This window comes from Salvelinus fontinalis, unplaced genomic scaffold, assembly GCF_029448725.1.
Source record: "Salvelinus fontinalis isolate EN_2023a unplaced genomic scaffold, ASM2944872v1 scaffold_0037, whole genome shotgun sequence".
Taxonomy (NCBI): Eukaryota; Metazoa; Chordata; class Actinopteri; order Salmoniformes; family Salmonidae; genus Salvelinus; species Salvelinus fontinalis.
Genome location: NW_026600246.1, coordinates 142,731 through 165,801, shown reverse-complemented (window position 1 = coordinate 165,801; position 23,071 = coordinate 142,731). Strand labels below are relative to the sequence as shown.

The 23,071-nt window shown below is 44.9% G+C and overlaps 1 protein-coding gene across 1 annotated transcript; it reads right to left on the bottom strand.

The window, feature by feature from the left end:
• Positions 1-19,441: 19,441 nt before the first annotated feature.
• Positions 19,442-21,565, bottom strand: LOC129842399 (protein PERCC1-like; the record flags this gene model as incomplete). Its single annotated transcript, XM_055910941.1, has 3 exons — positions 21,561-21,565; positions 20,671-21,085; positions 19,442-20,020 (listed from the first exon to the last, which is right to left on the bottom strand). Coding segments are annotated over exons 1-3 (999 nt in total), but the record flags the coding sequence as incomplete, so codon positions are not given.
• Positions 21,566-23,071: the final 1,506 nt, after the last annotated feature.

The window sequence follows — 23,071 nt, the reverse complement described above, 5'->3', positions numbered from 1 at the left end:
CCCCCAGTAGTATTAACAACATGTTCCCCCCAGTAGTATTAACAACATGTTCCCCCAGTAGTATTAACAACATGTTCCCCCCAGTAGTATTAACAACATGTTCCCCCCAGTAGTATTAACAACATGTTCCCCCCAGTAGTATTAACAACATGTTCCCCCCAGTAGTATTAACAACATGTTCCCCCCAGTAGTATTAACAACATGTTCCCCCCAGTAGTATTAACAACATGTTCCCCCCAGTAGTATTAACAACATGTTCCCCCCAGTAGTATTAAACAACATGTTCCCCCCAGTAGTATTAACAACATGTTCCCTAACCCCCCAGTAGTATTAACAACATGTTCCCCCCAGTAGTATTAACAACATGTTCCCCCCAGTAGTATTAACAACATGTTCCCTAACCCCCCAGTAGTATTAACAACATGTTCCCTAACCCCCAGTAGTATTAACAACATGTTCCCCCCCAGTAGTATTAACAACATGTTCCCTAACCCCCCAGTAGTATTAACAACATGTTCCCTACCCCCAGTAGTATTAACAACATGTTCCCTAACCCCCAGTAGTATTAACAACATGTTCCCCCCAGTAGTATTAACAACATGTTCCCTAACCCCCCAGTAGTATTAAACAACATGTTCCCTAACCCCCAGTAGTATTAACAACATGTTCCCCCCAGTAGTATTAACAACATGTTCCCCCCAGTAGTATTAACAACATGTTCCCTAACCCCCAGTAGTATTAACAACATGTTCCCCCCAGTAGTATTAACAACATGTTCCCTAACCCCCAGTAGTATTAACAACATGTTCCCCCCAGTAGTATTAACAACATGTTCCCCCCCAGTAGTATTAACAACATGTTCCCCCCAGTAGTATTAACAACATGTTCCCCCCAGTAGTATTAACAACATGTTCCCCCCAGTAGTATTAACAACATGTTCCCTACCCCCAGTAGTATTAACAACATGTTCCCCCCAGTAGTATTAACAACATGTTCCCTACCCCCAGTAGTATTAACAACATGTTCCCTAACCCCCAGTAGTATTAACAACATGTTCCCCCCAGTAGTATTAACAACATGTTCCCTACCCCCAGTAGTATTAACAACATGTTCCCTAACCCCCAGTAGTATTAACAACATGTTCCCCCCAGTAGTATTAACAACATGTTCCCCCCAGTAGTATTAACAACATGTTCCCCCCAGTAGTATTAACAACATGTTCCCCCCAGTAGTATTAACAACATGTTCCCCCCAGTAGTATTAACAACATGTTCCCTAACCCCCCAGTAGTATTAACAACATGTTCCCCCCAGTAGTATTAACAACATGTTCCCCCCAGTAGTATTAACAACATGTTCCCTAACCCCCCAGTAGTATTAACAACATGTTCCCCCCAGTAGTATTAACAACATGTTCCCCCCAGTAGTATTAACAACATGTTCCCCCCAGTAGTATTAACAACATGTTCCCCCCAGTAGTATTAACAACATGTTCCCCCCAGTAGTATTAACAACATGTTCCCCCCAGTAGTATTAACAACATGTTCCCCCCAGTAGTATTAACAACATGTTCCCCCCAGTAGTATTAACAACATGTTCCCCCCAGTAGTATTAACAACATGTTCCCCCCAGTAGTATTAACAACATGTTCCCTCCAGTAGTATTAACAACATGTTCCCCCCAGTAGTATTAACAACATGTTCCCCCCAGTAGTATTAACAACATGTTCCCTAACCCCCCAGTAGTATTAACAACATGTTCCCCCCAGTAGTATTAACAACATGTTCCCCCCAGTAGTATTAAACAACATGTTCCCCCAGTAGTATTAACAACATGTTCCCCCCAGTAGTATTAACAACATGTTCCCCCCCAGTAGTATTAACAACATGTTCCCTAACCCCCCAGTAGTATTAACAACATGTTCCCTAACCCCCCAGTAGTATTAACAACATGTTCCCCCCAGTAGTATTAACAACATGTTCCCCCCAGTAGTATTAACAACATGTTCCCCCCAGTAGTATTAACAACATGTTCCCCCCAGTAGTATTAACAACATGTTCCCCCCAGTAGTATTAACAACATGTTCCCCCCAGTAGTATTAAACAACATGTTCCCCCCAGTAGTATTAACAACATGTTCCCTAACCCCCAGTAGTATTAACAACATGTTCCCCCCAGTAGTATTAACAACATGTTCCCCCCAGTAGTATTAACAACATGTTCCCCCCAGTAGTATTAACAACATGTTCCCTAACCCCCAGTAGTATTAACAACATGTTCCCCCCAGTAGTATTAACAACATGTTCCCCCCAGTAGTATTAACAACATGTTCCCCCCAGTAGTATTAACAACATGTTCCCTAACCCCCCAGTAGTATTAACAACATGTTCCCCCCAGTAGTATTAAACAACATGTTCCCCCCAGTAGTATTAACAACATGTTCCCCCAGTAGTATTAACAACATGTTCCCCCCAGTAGTATTAACAACATGTTCCCCCCAGTAGTATTAACAACATGTTCCCTAACCCCCCAGTAGTATTAACAACATGTTCCCTAACCCCCAGTAGTATTAACAACATGTTCCCCCCAGTAGTATTAACAACATGTTCCCCCCAGTAGTATTAACAACATGTTCCCCCCAGTAGTATTAACAACATGTTCCCCCCAGTAGTATTAACAACATGTTCCCCCCAGTAGTATTAACAACATGTTCCCCCCAGTAGTATTAACAACATGTTCCCCCCAGTAGTATTAACAACATGTTCCCCCCAGTAGTATTAACAACATGTTCCCCCCAGTAGTATTAACAACATGTTCCCCCCAGTAGTATTAACAACATGTTCCCCCCAGTAGTATTAACAACATGTTCCCTAACCCCCAGTAGTATTAACAACATGTTCCCCCCAGTAGTATTAACAACATGTTCCCCCCAGTAGTATTAACAACATGTTCCCCCCAGTAGTATTAACAACATGTTCCCCCCAGTAGTATTAACAACATGTTCCCCCCAGTAGTATTAACAACATGTTCCCTAACCCCCAGTAGTATTAACAACATGTTCCCTAACCCCCCAGTAGTATTAACAACATGTTCCCCCCAGTAGTATTAACAACATGTTCCCCCCAGTAGTATTAACAACATGTTCCCCCCAGTAGTATTAACAACATGTTCCCCCCAGTAGTATTAACAACATGTTCCCTACCCCCCAGTAGTATTAACAACATGTTCCCTACCCCCAGTAGTATTAACAACATGTTCCCTAACCCCCAGTAGTATTAACAACATGTTCCCCCCAGTAGTATTAACAACATGTTCCCCCCCAGTAGTATTAACAACATGTTCCCCCCAGTAGTATTAACAACATGTTCCCCCCAGTAGTATTAACAACATGTTCCCCCCCAGTAGTATTAACAACATGTTCCCCCCAGTAGTATTAACAACATGTTCCCCCCAGTAGTATTAACAACATGTTCCCCCCAGTAGTATTAACAACATGTTCCCTAACCCCCCAGTAGTATTAACAACATGTTCCCCCCAGTAGTATTAACAACATGTTCCCCCAGTAGTATTAACAACATGTTCCCTAACCCCCAGTAGTATTAACAACATGTTCCCTCCAGTAGTATTAACAACATGTTCCCCCCCAGTAGTATTAACAACATGTTCCCTACCCCCAGTAGTATTAACAACATGTTCCCCCCAGTAGTATTAACAACATGTTCCCTAACCCCCAGTAGTATTAACAACATGTTCCCCCCCAGTAGTATTAACAACATGTTCCCTACCCCCAGTAGTATTAACAACATGTTCCCCCCAGTAGTATTAACAACATGTTCCCTAACCCCCAGTAGTATTAACAACATGTTCCCCCCAGTAGTATTAACAACATGTTCCCCCCAGTAGTATTAACAACATGTTCCCCCCAGTAGTATTAACAACATGTTCCCCCCAGTAGTATTAACAACATGTTCCCCCCAGTAGTATTAACAACATGTTCCCTAACCCCCAGTAGTATTAACAACATGTTCCCTAACCCCCAGTAGTATTAACAACATGTTCCCCCCAGTAGTATTAAACAACATGTTCCCCCCAGTAGTATTAACAACATGTTCCCTAACCCCCCAGTAGTATTAACAACATGTTCCCCCCAGTAGTATTAACAACATGTTCCCCCCAGTAGTATTAACAACATGTTCCCTAACCCCCCAGTAGTATTAACAACATGTTCCCTAACCCCCAGTAGTATTAACAACATGTTCCCTCCAGTAGTATTAACAACATGTTCCCCCCAGTAGTATTAACAACATGTTCCCCCCAGTAGTATTAACAACATGTTCCCCCCAGTAGTATTAACAACATGTTCCCCCCAGTAGTATTAACAACATGTTCCCCCCAGTAGTATTAAACAACATGTTCCCCCCAGTAGTATTAACAACATGTTCCCCCCAGTAGTATTAACAACATGTTCCCCCCAGTAGTATTAACAACATGTTCCCCCCAGTAGTATTAACAACATGTTCCCCCCAGTAGTATTAAACAACATGTTCCCCCAGTAGTATTAACAACATGTTCCCCCCAGTAGTATTAACAACATGTTCCCCCCAGTAGTATTAACAACATGTTCCCCCCAGTAGTATTAACAACATGTTCCCCCCAGTAGTATTAAACAACATGTTCCCCCCAGTAGTATTAACAACATGTTCCCTAACCCCCCAGTAGTATTAACAACATGTTCCCCCCCAGTAGTATTAACAACATGTTCCCCCCAGTAGTATTAACAACATGTTCCCTAACCCCCAGTAGTATTAACAACATGTTCCCCCCAGTAGTATTAACAACATGTTCCCTAACCCCCAGTAGTATTAACAACATGTTCCCTAACCCCCCAGTAGTATTAACAACATGTTCCCCCAGTAGTATTAACAACATGTTCCCCCCAGTAGTATTAACAACATGTTCCCCCCAGTAGTATTAACAACATGTTCCCCCCAGTAGTATTAACAACATGTTCCCCCCAGTAGTATTAACAACATGTTCCCCCCAGTAGTATTAACAACATGTTCCCCCCAGTAGTATTAACAACATGTTCCCCCCAGTAGTATTAAACAACATGTTCCCCCCAGTAGTATTAACAACATGTTCCCCCCAGTAGTATTAACAACATGTTCCCCCCAGTAGTATTAAACAACATGTTCCCCCCAGTAGTATTAACAACATGTTCCCCCCCAGTAGTATTAACAACATGTTCCCCCCAGTAGTATTAACAACATGTTCCCCCCAGTAGTATTAACAACATGTCCCCCCCAGTAGTATTAACAACATGTTCCCCCAGTAGTATTAACAACATGTTCCCTAACCCCCCAGTAGTATTAACAACATGTTCCCCCCAGTAGTATTAACAACATGTTCCCCCCAGTAGTATTAACAACATGTTCCCCCAGTAGTATTAACAACATGTTCCCTAACCCCCAGTAGTATTAACAACATGTTCCCTAACCCCCCAGTAGTATTAACAACATGTTCCCCCCAGTAGTATTAACAACATGTTCCCCCCAGTAGTATTAACAACATGTTCCCTAACCCCCCAGTAGTATTAACAACATGTTCCCTCCAGTAGTATTAACAACATGTTCCCCCCCAGTAGTATTAAACAACATGTTCCCTAACCTCCCAGTAGTATTAACAACATGTTCCCTCCAGTAGTATTAACAACATGTTCCCTAACCCCCCAGTAGTATTAAACAACATGTTCCCCCCCAGTAGTATTAAACAACATGTTCCCTAACCTCCCAGTAGTATTAACAACATGTTCCCTCCAGTAGTATTAAACAACATGTTCCCTAACCCCCCAGTAGTATTAACAACATGTTCCCCCCAGTAGTATTAACAACATGTTCCCCCCAGTAGTATTAACAACATGTTCCCCCCAGTAGTATTAAACAACATGTTCCCCCCAGTAGTATTAACAACATGTTCCCCCCAGTAGTATTAACAACATGTTCCCTAACCCCCAGTAGTATTAACAACATGTTCCCTAACCCCCCAGTAGTATTAACAACATGTTCCCCCCAGTAGTATTAACAACATGTTCCCCCCAGTAGTATTAACAACATGTTCCCTAACCCCCCAGTAGTATTAAACAACATGTTCCCCCCAGTAGTATTAACAACATGTTCCCCCCAGTAGTATTAACAACATGTTCCCTAACCCCCCAGTAGTATTAACAACATGTTCCCTAACCCCCCAGTAGTATTAACAACATGTTCCCCCCAGTAGTATTAACAACATGTTCCCCCCAGTAGTATTAACAACATGTTCCCCCCAGTAGTATTAACAACATGTTCCCTCCAGTAGTATTAACAACATGTTCCCCCCAGTAGTATTAACAACATGTTCCCCCCAGTAGTATTAACAACATGTTCCCCCCAGTAGTATTAACAACATGTTCCCCCCAGTAGTATTAACAACATGTTCCCCCCAGTAGTATTAACAACATGTTCCCTCCAGTAGTATTAACAACATGTTCCCCCCAGTAGTATTAACAACATGTTCCCCCCAGTAGTATTAACAACATGTTCCCCCCAGTAGTATTAACAACATGTTCCCCCCAGTAGTATTAACAACATGTTCCCCCCAGTAGTATTAACAACATGTTCCCCCCAGTAGTATTAAACAACATGTTCCCCCCAGTAGTATTAACAACATGTTCCCTAACCCCCCAGTAGTATTAACAACATGTTCCCCCCCAGTAGTATTAACAACATGTTCCCCCAGTAGTATTAAACAACATGTTCCCTAACCCCCCAGTAGTATTAACAACATGTTCCCCCCAGTAGTATTAACAACATGTTCCCTAACCCCCCAGTAGTATTAACAACATGTTCCCTAACCCCCCAGTAGTATTAACAACATGTTCCCCCAGTAGTATTAACAACATGTTCCCCCCAGTAGTATTAACAACATGTTCCCCCCAGTAGTATTAACAACATGTTCCCCCCAGTAGTATTAACAACATGTTCCCCCCAGTAGTATTAACAACATGTTCCCCCCAGTAGTATTAACAACATGTTCCCCCCAGTAGTATTAACAACATGTTCCCCCCAGTAGTATTAACAACATGTTCCCCCCAGTAGTATTAACAACATGTTCCCCCCAGTAGTATTAACAACATGTTCCCCCCAGTAGTATTAAACAACATGTTCCCCCCAGTAGTATTAAACAACATGTTCCCCCCCCAGTAGTATTAACAACATGTTCCCCCCAGTAGTATTAACAACATGTTCCCCCCAGTAGTATTAACAACATGTTCCCCCCAGTAGTATTAACAACATGTTCCCCCCAGTAGTATTAACAACATGTTCCCTAACCCCCCAGTAGTATTAACAACATGTTCCCCCCAGTAGTATTAACAACATGTTCCCCCCAGTAGTATTAACAACATGTTCCCCCAGTAGTATTAACAACATGTTCCCTAACCCCCCAGTAGTATTAACAACATGTTCCCTAACCCCCCAGTAGTATTAACAACATGTTCCCCCCAGTAGTATTAACAACATGTTCCCCCCAGTAGTATTAACAACATGTTCCCTCCAGTAGTATTAAACAACATGTTCCCCCCAGTAGTATTAACAACATGTTCCCCCCAGTAGTATTAACAACATGTTCCCCCCAGTAGTATTAACAACATGTTCCCCCCCAGTAGTATTAAACAACATGTTCCCCCCAGTAGTATTAACAACATGTTCCCCCCAGTAGTATTAACAACATGTTCCCCCCAGTAGTATTAACAACATGTTCCCTAACCCCCCAGTAGTATTAAACAACATGTTCCCCCAGTAGTATTAACAACATGTTCCCTCCAGTAGTATTAACAACATGTTCCCCCCAGTAGTATTAACAACATGTTCCCCCCAGTAGTATTAACAACATGTTCCCCCCAGTAGTATTAACAACATGTTCCCCCCCAGTAGTATTAACAACATGTTCCCCCCAGTAGTATTAACAACATGTTCCCCCCAGTAGTATTAACAACATGTTCCCCCCAGTAGTATTAACAACATGTTCCCCCCAGTAGTATTAACAACATGTTCCCCCCAGTAGTATTAACAACATGTTCCCCCCAGTAGTATTAACAACATGTTCCCCCCAGTAGTATTAAACAACATGTTCCCCCAGTAGTATTAAACAACATGTTCCCCCCAGTAGTATTAAACAACATGTTCCCTCCAGTAGTATTAAACAACATGTTCCCCCCAGTAGTATTAACAACATGTTCCCCCCAGTAGTATTAACAACATGTTCCCCCCAGTAGTATTAACAACATGTTCCCTAACCCCCCAGTAGTATTAACAACATGTTCCCCCCAGTAGTATTAACAACATGTTCCCTAACCCCCCAGTAGTATTAACAACATGTTCCCCCCAGTAGTATTAACAACATGTTCCCCCCAGTAGTATTAACAACATGTTCCCCCCAGTAGTATTAACAACATGTTCCCCCAGTAGTATTAACAACATGTTCCCCCCAGTAGTATTAACAACATGTTCCCTCCAGTAGTATTAACAACATGTTCCCTCCAGTAGTATTAACAACATGTTCCCTCCAGTAGTATTAACAACATGTTCCCTAACCCTCCAGTAGTATTAACAACATGTTCCCCCCAGTAGTATTAACAACATGTCCCCCCCAGTAGTATTAACAACATGTTCCCCCCAGTAGTATTAACAACATGTTCCCCCCAGTAGTATTAACAACATGTTCCCCCCCAGTAGTATTAACAACATGTTCCCCCCAGTAGTATTAACAACATGTTCCCTAACCCCCCAGTAGTATTAACAACATGTTCCCTAACCCCCCAGTAGTATTAACAACATGTTCCCCCCAGTAGTATTAACAACATGTTCCCCCCAGTAGTATTAACAACATGTTCCCCCCAGTAGTATTAACAACATGTTCCCCCCAGTAGTATTAACAACATGTTCCCCCCAGTAGTATTAACAACATGTTCCCCCCAGTAGTATTAACAACATGTTCCCCCCAGTAGTATTAACAACATGTTCCCCCCAGTAGTATTAACAACATGTTCCCCCCAGTAGTATTAACAACATGTTCCCCCCAGTAGTATTAAACAACATGTTCCCCCCAGTAGTATTAAACAACATGTTCCCCCCAGTAGTATTAACAACATGTTCCCCCCAGTAGTATTAACAACATGTTCCCTCCAGTAGTATTAAACAACATGTTCCCCCCAGTAGTATTAACAACATGTTCCCCCAGTAGTATTAAACAACATGTTCCCCCCAGTAGTATTAACAACATGTTCCCCCCAGTAGTATTAACAACATGTTCCCTAACCCCCCAGTAGTATTAACAACATGTTCCCTAACCCCCCAGTAGTATTAACAACATGTTCCCTAACCCCCCAGTAGTATTAACAACATGTTCCCCCCAGTAGTATTAACAACATGTTCCCTAACCCCCCAGTAGTATTAACAACATGTTCCCCCCAGTAGTATTAACAACATGTTCCCCCCAGTAGTATTAACAACATGTTTCCTAACCCCCCAGTAGTATTAACAACATGTTCCCCCCAGTAGTATTAACAACATGTTCCCTAACCCCCCAGTAGTATTAACAACATGTTCCCCCCAGTAGTATTAACAACATGTTCCCCCCAGTAGTATTAACAACATGTTCCCCCCAGTAGTATTAACAACATGTTCCCCCCAGTAGTATTAACAACATGTTCCCTAACCCCCCAGTAGTATTAACAACATGTTCCCCCCAGTAGTATTAAACAACATGTTCCCCCCAGTAGTATTAACAACATGTTCCCCCCAGTAGTATTAAACAACATGTCCCCCCAGTAGTATTAACAACATGTTCCCCCCAGTAGTATTAACAACATGTTCCCTCCAGTAGTATTAACAACATGTTCCCTAACCCCCCAGTAGTATTAACAACATGTTCCCTAACCCCCCAGTAGTATTAACAACATGTTCCCCCCAGTAGTATTAACAACATGTTCCCCCCAGTAGTATTAACAACATGTTCCCCCCAGTAGTATTAACAACATGTTCCCCCCAGTAGTATTAAACAACATGTTCCCCCAGTAGTATTAACAACATGTTCCCCCCAGTAGTATTAACAACATGTTCCCCCCAGTAGTATTAACAACATGTTCCCCCCAGTAGTATTAACAACATGTCCCCCCCAGTAGTATTAACAACATGTTCCCCCAGTAGTATTAACAACATGTTCCCCCCAGTAGTATTAACAACATGTTCCCCCCAGTAGTATTAACAACATGTTCCCTAACCCCCCAGTAGTATTAACAACATGTTCCCCCCCAGTAGTATTAACAACATGTTCCCCCCAGTAGTATTAACAACATGTTCCCCCCAGTAGTATTAACAACATGTTCCCCCCAGTAGTATTAACAACATGTTCCCCCCAGTAGTATTAACAACATGTTCCCCCCAGTAGTATTAACAACATGTTCCCCCCAGTAGTATTAACAACATGTTCCCCCCAGTAGTATTAACAACATGTTCCCCCCAGTAGTATTAACAACATGTTACCCCCAGTAGTATTAAACAACATGTTCCCCCCAGTAGTATTAACAACATGTTCCCTAACCCCCCAGTAGTATTAACAACATGTTCCCTAACCCCCCAGTAGTATTAACAACATGTTCCCCCCCAGTAGTATTAACAACATGTTCCCCCCAGTAGTATTAACAACATGTTCCCCCCAGTAGTATTAACAACATGTTCCCCCCAGTAGTATTAACAACATGTTCCCTAACCCCCCAGTAGTATTAAACAACATGTTCCCCCCAGTAGTATTAACAACATGTTCCCTAACCCCCCAGTAGTATTAACAACATGTTCCCTAACCCCCCAGTAGTATTAACAACATGTTCCCCCCCAGTAGTATTAACAACATGTTCCCCCCAGTAGTATTAACAACATGTTCCCCCCAGTAGTATTAACAACATGTTCCCCCCAGTAGTATTAACAACATGTTCCCTAACCCCCCAGTAGTATTAACAACATGTTCCCTAACCCCCCAGTAGTATTAACAACATGTTCCCCCCAGTAGTATTAACAACATGTTCCCCCCAGTAGTATTAAACAACATGTTCCCTAACCCCCCAGTAGTATTAACAACATGTTCCCCCCAGTAGTATTAACAACATGTTCCCCCAGTAGTATTAACAACATGTTCCCCCAGTAGTATTAACAACATGTTCCCCCCAGTAGTATTAACAACATGTTCCCCCCAGTAGTATTAACAACATGTTCCCCCCAGTAGTATTAACAACATGTTCCCCCCAGTAGTATTAAACAACATGTTCCCCCCAGTAGTATTAACAACATGTTCCCTAACCCCCCAGTAGTATTAACAACATGTTCCCTAACCCCCCAGTAGTATTAACAACATGTTCCCCCCAGTAGTATTAACAACATGTTCCCCCCAGTAGTATTAACAACATGTTCCCCCCAGTAGTATTAAACAACATGTTCCCCCCAGTAGTATTAACAACATGTTCCCCCCAGTAGTATTAACAACATGTTCCCCCCAGTAGTATTAACAACATGTTCCCCCCAGTAGTATTAACAACATGTTCCCCCCAGTAGTATTAACAACATGTTCCCTAACCCCCCAGTAGTATTAACAACATGTTCCCCCCAGTAGTATTAACAACATGTTCCCCCCAGTAGTATTAAACAACATGTTCCCTAACCCCCCAGTAGTATTAACAACATGTTTCCCCAGTAGTATTAACAACATGTTCCCTAACCCCCCAGTAGTATTAACAACATGTTCCCCCCAGTAGTATTAACAACATGTTCCCTAACCCCCCAGTAGTATTAACAACATGTTCCCCCCAGTAGTATTAACAACATGTTCCCCCAGTAGTATTAACAACATGTTCCCCCCAGTAGTATTAACAACATGTTCCCCCCAGTAGTATTAACAACATGTTCCCCCCAGTAGTATTAACAACATGTTCCCCCCAGTAGTATTAACAACATGTTCCCTAACCCCCCAGTAGTATTAACAACATGTTCCCCCCAGTAGTATTAACAACATGTTCCCCCCAGTAGTATTAACAACATGTTCCCCCCAGTAGTATTAACAACATGTTCCCCCCAGTAGTATTAACAACATGTTCCCCCCAGTAGTATTAACAACATGTTCCCCCCAGTAGTATTAACAACATGTTCCCTCCAGTAGTATTAACAACATGTTCCCCCCAGTAGTATTAACAACATGTTCCCCCCAGTAGTATTAACAACATGTTCCCTAACCCCCCAGTAGTATTAACAACATGTTCCCCCCAGTAGTATTAACAACATGTTCCCCCCAGTAGTATTAAACAACATGTTCCCCCCAGTAGTATTAACAACATGTTCCCCCCAGTAGTATTAACAACATGTTCCCCCCAGTAGTATTAACAACATGTTCCCCCCAGTAGTATTAAACAACATGTTCCCCCCAGTAGTATTAAACAACATGTTCCCCCCAGTAGTATTAAACAACATGTTCCCCCCAGTAGTATTAAACAACATGTTCCCCCCAGTAGTATTAAACAACATGTTCCCTAACCCCCCAGTAGTATTAAACAACATGTTCCCCCCAGTAGTATTAAACAACATGTTCCCCCCAGTAGTATTAACAACATGTTCCCTAACCCCCCAGTAGTATTAAACAACATGTTCCCCCCAGTAGTATTAAACAACATGTTCCCCCCAGTAGTATTAAACAACATGTTCCCCCCAGTAGTATTTAACAACATGTTCCCCCCAGTAGTATTAAACAACATGTTCCCTCCCAGTAGTATTAAACAACATGTTCCCCCCCAGTAGTATTAAACAACATGTTCCCTAACCCCCCAGTAGTATTAAACAACATGTTCCCCCCAGTAGTATTAAACAACATGTTCCCCCCAGTAGTATTAAACAACATGTTCCCCCCAGTAGTATTAAACAACATGTTCCCCCCAGTAGTATTAAACAACATGTTCCCCCCAGTAGTATTAAACAACATGTTCCCCCCAGTAGTATTAAACAACATGTTCCCCCCAGTAGTATTAAACAACATGTTCCCCCCAGTAGTATTAATCTTGTCGCCCCCCCTTGGTTTGTGCTGTGGTGGAGATCTTTGTGGGCTATACTCGGCCTTGTCTCAGGATTGTAAGTTGGTGGTTGAAGATATCCCTCTAGTGGTGTGGGGGCTGTGCTTTGGCAAAGTGGGTGGGGTTATATCCTTCCTGTTTGGCCCTGTCCGGGGGTATCATCGGATGGGGCCACAGTGTCTCCTGACCGCTCCTGTCTCAGCCTCCAGTATTTATGCTGCAGTAGTTTGTGTCGGGGGGCTGGGGTCAGTTTGTTATATCTGGAGTACTTCTCCTGTCTTATCCAGTGTCCTGTGTGAATTTAAGTATGCTCTCTCTAATTCTCTCCTTCTCTCTTTCTTTCTCTCTCTTGGAGAACCTGAGCCCTAGGACCATACGTCAGGACTACCGGGCATGATGACTCCTTGCTGTCCCCAGTCCACCTGGCCTTGCTGCTATTCCAGTTTCAACTGTTCTGCCTGCGGTTATGGAACCGCCACCTGTCCCAGACCTGTTGTTTTTCAACTCTTAATGATCGGCTATGAAAAGCCAACTGAGATTTATTCCCGATTATTATTTGACCATGCTTGTCATTTATGAACATTTTTGAACATCTTGGCCATGTTCTGTTATAATCTCCACCCGGCACAGCCAGAAGAGGACTGGCCACCCCTCATAGCCTGGTTCCTCTCTAGGTTTCTTCCTAGGTTTTGGCCTTTCTAGGGAGTTTTTCCTAGCCACCGTGCTTCTACACCTGCATTCCTTGCTGTTTGGTGTTTTAGCCTGGGTCTCTGTACAGCACTTCGAGATATTAGCTGATGTACGAAGGGCTGTATAAAATAAACTTGATTGAACTTGATTATTTATGGTCCTGTGCCCAGATGTCTAAGTGTTTCCTCGTGTTGGGGATGCACACAGTCACAGCACTGATCTGTGCTTATACAGGTTCAGGAGTAATGCTGGGAAAGGTACGGTCTTGTATACTGGAGCCTCAGAATGGAATGAGTTGCCTCTGCCTATAAAAACAACGTCCTCTCTGGACAGCTTTAAAAATAAAGTAAAAAATATATTTGATGTCCTCTGTGCCCATATGAATAACCCCTGAATGACCCCCATGACGTAAATGGAATGATGAGAGAGATGTTCTTCTTCTCTGGTTTTATTATGTCATATCCTGTCGTACTGTGTTTAACTGTGTTCCATCCTGCCGTACTGTGTTTAACTGTGTTCCATCCTGTCGTACTGTGTTTAACTGTGTTCCATCCTGTCGTACTGTGTTTAACTGTGTTCCATCATGTCGTACTGTGTTTAACTGTGTTCCATCCTGTCGTACTGTGTTTAACTGTGTTCCATCCTGTCGTACTGTGTTTAACTGTGTTCCATCCTGCCGTACTGTGTTTAACTGTGTTCCATCCTGTCGTACTGTGTTTAACTGTGTTCCATCCTGTCGTACTGTGTTTAACTGTGTTCCATCCTGTCGTACTGTGTTTAACTGTGTTCCATCCTGCCGTACTGTGTTTAACTGTGTTCCATCCTGTCGTACTGTATTTAACTGTGTTCCATCCTGTCGTACTGTGTTTAACTGTGTTCCATCCTGTCGTACTGTGTTTAACTGTGTTCCATCCTGTCGTACTGTGTTTAACTGTGTTCCATCCTGCTGTACTGTGTTTAACTGTGTTCCATCCTGCTGTACTGTGTTTAACTGTGTTCCATCCTGCCGTACTGTGTTTAACTGTGTTCCATCCTGTCGTACTGTGTTTAACTGTGTTCCATCCTGCAGTACTGTGTTTAACTGTGTTCCATCATGCCGTACTGTGTTTAACTGTGTTCCATCCTGTCGTACTGTGTTCCATCCTGTCGTACTGTGTTTAACTGTGTTCCATCCTGCCGTACTGTGTTTAACTGTATTCCATCCTGTCGTACTGTGTTTAACTGTGTTCCATCCTGCCGTACTGTGTTTAACTGTGTTCCATCCTGCCGTACTGTGTTCCATCCTGTCGTACTGTGTTTAACTGTGTTCCATCCTGCCGTACTGTGGTTAACTGTGTTCCATCCTGCCGTACTGTGTTTAACTGTGTTCCATCCTGTCGTACTGTGTTTAACTGTGTTCCATCCTGCCGTACTGTGTTTAACTGTGTTCCATCCTGCCGTACTGTGTTTAACTGTGTTCCATCCTGTCGTACTGTGTTTAACTGTGTTCCATCCTGTCGTACTGTGTTTAACTGTGTTCCATCCTGTCGTACTGTGTTTAACTGTGTTCCATCCTGTCGTACTGTGTTTAACTGTGTTCCATCCTGTCGTACTGTGTTCCATCCTGTCGTACTGTGTTTAACTGTGTTCCATCCTGTCGTACTGTGTTTAACTGTGTTCCATCCTGTCGTACTGTGTTTAACTGTGTTCCATCCTGTCGTACTGTGTTTAACTGTGTTCCATCCTGCCGTACTGTGTTTAACTGTGTTCCATCCTGTCGTACTGTGTTTAACTGTGTTCCATCCTGTCGTACTGTGTTTAACTGTGTTCCATCCTGCCGTACTGTGTTTAACTGTGTTCCATCCTGTCGTACTGTGTTTAACTGTGTTCCATCCTGTCGTACTGTGTTTAACTGTGTTCCATCATGCCGTACTGTGTTTAACTGTGTTCCATCCTGCCGTACTGTGTTCCATCCTGTCGTACTGTGTTTAACTGTGTTCCATCCTGTCGTACTGTGTTTAACTGTGTTCCATCCTGTCGTACTGTGTTTAACTGTGTTCCATCCTGTCGTACTGTGTTTAACTGTGTTCCATCCTGTCGTACTGTGTTTAACTGTGTTCCATCCTGTCGTACTGTGTTTAACTGTGTTCCATCCTGTCGTACTTTGTTCGATCTTGTCCAGCCATCTTGTCTCAAGAGGACCACAATGGAAATAAGTCCCAGACTTTATTGTGTGTTATCCTCCATGATTTTATTCATGTGCATGTCTGGCTTTTAAGTTTTATGTGTGCTTGTTTTTTTTAAATGGTTGAATTAATAAACTAAACAGTACAATACTATATTAATTGTATACAATACAATACAATACTAACTGTATACAATACTATACTGACTGTATACAGTGCAATACAATACTAACTGTATACAATACAATACAATACTAACTGTATACAGTACAATACAATTCTACCTGTATACAGTACAATACAATACTAACTGTATACAGTGCAATACTGACTGTATACAGTACAATACAATACTAACTGTATACTCTACAATACACTACTAACTGTATACTGTACAATACACTACTAACTGTATACAGTACAATACAATACTACCTGTATACAGTACAATACTAACTGTATACAGTACAATACTAACTGTATACTGTACAATACACTACTAACTGTATACAGTACAATACAATACTACCTGTATACAGTACAATACAATACTAACTGTATACAGTACAATACTAACTGTATACAGTACAATACTAACTGTATACAGTACAATACACTACTAACTGTATACTGTACAATACACTACTAACTGTATACAGTACAATACAATACTAACTATATACATTACAATGCAATACTAACTGTATAATGTATCTCTATACATGTTCTTTATTTTTACTATTTTATACATTGTAGAATAATAGTGAAGACATCAACACTATGAAATAACACATATGGAATCATGTAGTAACCAACAAAGTGAAGACATCAACACTATGAAATAACACTGTACTTTGGTCTGATGAGTCCAAATGTGAGATTTTTGGTTCCAACCGCTGTGTCTTTGTGAGACGCAGAGTAGGTGAACGGATGATCTCTGCATGTGTGGTTCCAACCGTGAAGCATGGAGGAGGAGGTGTTATGGTGCTTTGCTGGTGACACTGTCAGTGATTTATTTAGAATTCAAGGCACACTTAACCAGTATGACTACCCCAGCATTCTGCAGCGATACGCCATCCCATCTGGTTTGGGCTTAGTGAGACTATCATTTGTTTTTCAACAGGACAATGACCCAACACACCTCCAGGCTGTGTAAGGGCTATTTGACCAAGGAGAGTGATGGAGTGTTGCATCAGGTGACCTGGCCTCCACATTAACCCGATCTCAACCCAATTGAGATGGTTTGGGATGAGTTGGAGCGCAGAATGAAGGAAAAGCAGCCAACAAGTGCTCAGCATATGTGGGAACTCCTTCAAGACTGTTGGAAAAGCATTCCAGGTGAAACCGGTTGACAGAATGCCAAGAGTGTGCAAAATTGTGTCTACTTTGGCTAATTTGAAGAATCTCAAATATAAATATATTTTGATTTGTTTAACACTTTTTGGTTACTACATGATTCCATATGTGTTATTTCATAGTTTTGACATCTTCATTATTATTCTACAATGTATAAAATAGTAAAAATAAAGAAAAACATAAATATAAATATAGAATATAGTTGAAATGTTTCTTCAAATTCAGATTCAATGAGACAAACCTGATCGATAAATAAAACATAATTACAATACAACAATAATTACAACTACACATAACTGTGTTCCCCGTCAGATCGGTGTCTGGATGTGTGTGAGGTCGGTGTGTTCCCCGTCAGATCGTTGTCTGGATGTGTGTGAGGTCGGTGTGTTCCCCGTCAGATCGGTGTCTAGATGTGTGTGAGGTCGGTGTGTTCCCCGTCAGGTCGGAGTCTGGATGTGTGTGAGGTCGGTGTGTTCCCCGTCAGATCGGTGTCTGGATGTGTGTGAGGTCGGTGTGTTCCCCGTCAGGTCGGTGTCTGGATGTGTGTGAGGTCGGTGTGTTCCCCGTCAGGTCGGTGTCTGGATGTGTGTGAGGTCGGTGTGTTCCCCGTCAGATCGGTGTCTGGATGTGTGTGAGGTCGGTGTGTTCCCCGTCAGATCGGTGTCTGGATGTGTGTGAGGTCGGTGTGTTCCCCGTCAGGTCGGTGTCTGGATGTGTGTGAGGTCGGCGTGTTCCCCGTAAGATCGGTGTCTAGATGTGTGTGTGGTCGGTGTGTTCCCCGTCAGATCGGTGTCTGGATGTGTGTGAGGTCGGTGTGTTCCCCGTCAGATCGGTGTGTTCCCCGTCAGATCGGTGTCTGGATGTGTGTGAGGTCGGTGTGTTCCCCGTCAGATCGGTGTCTGGATGTGTGTGAGGTCGGTGTGTTCCCCGTCAGGTCGGTGTCTGGATGTGTGTGAGGTCGGCGTGTTCCCCGTCAGATCGGTGTCTAGATGTGTGTGAGGTCGGTGTGTTCCCCGTCAGATCGGTGTCTGGATGTGTGTGAGGTCGGTGTGTTCCCCGTCAGATCGGTGTGTTCCCCGTCAGATCGGTGTCTGGATGTGTGTGAGGTCGGTGTGTTCCCCGTCAGATCGGTGTCTGGATGTGTGTGAGGTCGGTGTGTTCCCCGTCAGATCGGTGTCTGGATGTGTGTGAGGTCGGTGTGTTCCCCGTCAGATCGGTGTGTTCCCCGTCAGGTCGGTGTGTTCCCCGTCAGATCGGTGTGTGGATGTGTGTGAGGTCGGTGTGTTCCCCGTCAGATCGGTGTCTGGATGTGTGTGAGGTCGGTGTGTTCCCCGTCAGATCGGTGTCTGGATGTGTGTGAGGTCGGTGTGTTCCCCGTCAGATCGGTGTCTGGATGTGTGTGAGGTCGGTGTGTTCCCCGTCAGGTCGGTGTGTTCCCCGTCAGGTCGGTGTGTTCCCCGTCAGATCGGTGTCTGGATGTGTGTGAGGTCGGTGTGTTCCCCGTCAGATCGGTGTCTGGATGTGTGTGAGGTCGGTGTGTTCCCCGTCAGATCGGTGTCTGGATGTGTGTGAGGTCGGTGTGTTCCCCGTCAGGTCGGTGTGTTCCCCGTCAGATCGGTGTGTTCCCCGTCAGATCGGTGTCTGGATGTGTGTGAGGTCGGTGTGTTCCCCGTCAGATCGGTGTCTGGATGTGTGTGAGGTCGGTGTGTTCCCCGTCAGATCGGTGTCTGGATGTGTGTGAGGTCGGTGTGTTCCCCGTCAGATCGGTGTGTTCCCCGTCAGGTCGGTGTGTTCCCCGTCAGATCGGTGTCTGGATGTGTGTGAGGTCGGTGTGTTCCCCGTCAGATCGGTGTCTGGATGTGTGTGAGGTCGGTGTGTTCCCCGTCAGATCGGTGTGTTCCCCGTCAGGTCGGTGTGTTCCTCGTCAGATCGGTGTGTGGATGTGTGTGAGGTCGGTGTGTTCCCCGTCAGATCGGTGTGTTCCCCGTCAGGTCGGTGTGTTCCCCGTCAGGTCGGTGTGTTCCCCGTCAGATCGGTGTCTGGATGTGTGTGAGGTCGGTGTCTTCCCCGTCAGATCGGTGTGTGTGTGAGGTCGGTGAGCGTCAGGTCAGGATTGGGGTCCCAGTAAGCAAGCAGGTCACTGAAGTCCGGGTGTGTGTGTGTGTTGTCGTGTGAGTGCGTGTTGTCAAGCGAGTGCGTATTGTGGCGCGTGCGTGTATTGTCAGCGCTAATGAGCGTGCCCACAGCGAGGCAGGGGATTGGCTCGTTCCAGAAGCTGAGAGGGAGGTGTCTCATGTTCATTGGACGACATGGTCCCTGGCTCGGCCCGATCCGACAGTCAAACAACTCGGCCAACGGACCCAGACTTCCGTCGCCCCCGGCAACAGAAACACACGGTCCTTGGCGACTGTCGGCCCTAGACACAGACTCGGAGCTTCCCGTTGCCGTCCTAACCAGGTCATCGTAGTAACGCCGTCGTCCGCTTGTTGCCGTGGAGACGCGGTCATTGTCGCTGTAGATGTCACAGGCGTCAGGGTCGTCGTGGCGACAGCCAAAATACCGCATGACGTCCCGGCTGATGGTGTCAGCGAACCGAAGCAGCTGATTGGTCAGATCTGACGAGCAAGGGGCGGGGCTTGAGAAAGCTTCCTCCTCCTCATCACCTTCCTCTTCCTCCCTCTCCTAATAATAATATTAATAATAATAATCATTTATTTTATATGCACACAACAGTCAAATCAATACGACACCTTTATATCAGAGATAAAGGTCAGAAGTTTAAAAAGAGCTGTAAGGACTTACCTCCTCTTCCTCCTCCTCCTCCTCCTCCTCCTCCTCTTCCTCCTCCTCCTCCTCCTCATCCATGAGGGAATGTTGGAGGATCATGGGTAGATAGCAGGAGGGAGTGGCTGAGAGACGGAAGGTTCTGATGACACCCGCCGCCATCTTGACATGAATATTATCAGAACCGAGGACAGAGAGAGAACACCAATCAGAACTGAGGACAGAGACAGAACACCAATCAGAACTGAGGATAGAGACAGAACACCAATCAGAACTGAGGACAGAGAGAGAACACCAATCAGAACTGAGGACAGAGACAGAACACCAATCAGAACTGAGGACAGAGACAGAACACCAATCAGAACAGAGGACAGAGACAGAACACAAATCAGAACTGAGGACAGAGACAGAACACCAATCAGAACTGAGGACAGAGAGAGACTACCAATCAGAACTGAGGACAGAGACAGAACACCAATCAGAACTGAGCAGTCCTCGCAGGCCTCGTTCTGAACCCTCCACACTCTCCTCACCTCTCTGTCCTGTCCGCTGGCCTGGGCTGGTTCTGAGTCTGTAGTGGACTGGGCCGGTTCTGGGTCTGTAGTAGACTGGGCCGGTTCTGAGTCTGTAGTGGACTGGGCCGGTTCTGGGCTGGCCTGGGGCTGTAGTAGACTGGGCCGGTTCTGGGCTGGCCTGGGGCTGTAGTAGACTGGGCCGGTTCTGAGTCTGTAGTAGACAGGGCCGGTTCTGGGCTGGCCTGGGGCTGTAGTGGGCTGGGCCGGTTCTGGGTCTGTAGTAGACTGGGCCGGTTCTGAGTCTGTAGTAGACAGGGCCGGTTCTGGGCTGGCCTGGGTCTGTTGTGGACTGGGCCGGTTCTGGGTCTGTAGTGTCCTGGGCCGGTTCTGGGCTGGCCTGGGGCTGTAGGTCTGTCTCAGTAGGTCTGCCTCACTGTGACTCCAAGGTCTCTCTCAGCATTCTCTGTATTTATGAGGGAGTGTGAGGCTGTTTCCCTGCTCTATGTGTGTGTGTGTGTGTGTGTGTGTGTGTGTGTGTGTGTGTGTGTGTGTGTGTGTGTGTGTGTGTGTGTGTGTGTGTGTGTGTGTGTGTGGTCAATATTTGACAGCAGGAGTTGGACAAACACAACAGTGTACAGTAGCGCCCGGCAACAAGAGAGAGGAGAGGCACCTAATGGAACCTCTACCAGGGAACAGTGGAGTGCTGTCACACACACACACACACACACACACACACACACACACACACACACACACACACACACACACACACACACACACACACACACACACACACACACACACACACACACACACACACACACACACACAGAGCAGTGTGGTGGTCTTATCTACCTGTGTAATCAGTGTCTAGTTGAAAGCTAAAAGGGCTTGAAACCAAATCTCACACCATTTTGACTTTTAGAGGAGGAACCTTTTTAAAACAACATCAACATTATAAGGGACTCAATTCAGCCTTGAACAGCCAGACCCTCACAGACTGACTGTCCTAACCCTCACAGACTGACTGTCCTAACCCTCACAGACTGACTGTCCTAACCCTCACAGACTGACTGTCCTAACCCTCACAGACTGACTGTCCTAACCCTCACAGACTGACTGTCCTAACCCTCACAGACTGACTGTCCTAACCCTCACAGACTGACTGTCCTAACCCTCACAGACTGAATGTCCCAGACCCTCACAGACAGACTGTCCTAACCCTCACAGACAGACTGTCCTAACCCTCACAGACTGACTGTCCTAACCCTCACAGACTGACTGTCCTAACCCTCACAGACTGGCTGTCCTAACCCTCACAGACTGACTGTCCTAACCCTCACAGACTGACTGTCCTAACCCTAACCCTCACAGACTGACTGTCCTAACCCTAACCCTCACAGACTGACTGTCCTAACCCTCACAGACTGACTGTCCTAACCCTCACACACTGACTGTCCTAACCCTAACCCTCACAGACGGACTGTCCTAACCATAACTCTCTGTCCCAGTGTTTCTCTGTCTCAGTGTGTCTCTGTCTCAGTGTTTCTCTGTCTCAGTGTTTCTCTGTCTCAGTGTTTCTCTGTCTCAGTAGGTCTGTCTCAGTGTTTCTCTGTCTCAGTAGGTCTGCCTCAGTAGGTCTGTCTCAGTAGGTCTGCCTCAGTAGGTCTGTCCCAGTAGGTCTGTCCCAGTTGGTCTGTCTCAGTAGGTCTGTCTCAGTAGGTCTGTCCCAGTTGGTCTGTCTCAGTAGGACTGTCTCAGTAGGTTTGTCTCAGTATGTCTGTCTCAGTAGGTCTGTCTCAGTAGGTCTGTCTCAGTAGGTCTGCCTCAGTAGGTCTGTCCCAGTAGGTTTGTCCCAGTAGTTCTGTCTCAGTAGGTCTGTCTCAGTAGATCTGTCTCAGTAGGTCTGTCCCAGTAGGTCTGTCTCAGTAGGTCTGTCTCAGTAGGTCTGTCTCAGTAGGTCTGTCCTAGTAGGTCTGTCTCAGTAGTTCTGTCTCAGTAGGTCTGTCTCAGTAGGTCTGCCTCAGTAGGTCTGTCTCAGTCTGACTCCAGGGTCTGTCTCAGTTGGTCTGTCTCAGTAGGTCTGTCTCAGTAGGTCTGTCTCAGTTGGTCTCTGTCTCAGTGTTTCTCTGTCTCAGTGTTTCTCTGTCTCAGTGTTTCTCTGCCTCAGTAGGTCTGCCTCAGTAGTTCTGTCTCAGTAGGTCTGTCTCAGTAGGTCTGCCTCAGTAGGTCTGTCTCAGTCTGACTCCAAGGTCTGTCCCAGTAGGTCTGTCTCAGTAGGTCTGCCTCAGTAGGTCTGTCTCAGTCTGACTCCAGGGTCTGTCCCAGTAGGTCTGTCTCAGTGTTTCTCTGTCTCAGTAGGTCTGACTCAGTAGGTCTGTCTCACTGTGACTCCAGGGTCTGTCTCAGTAGGTCTGTC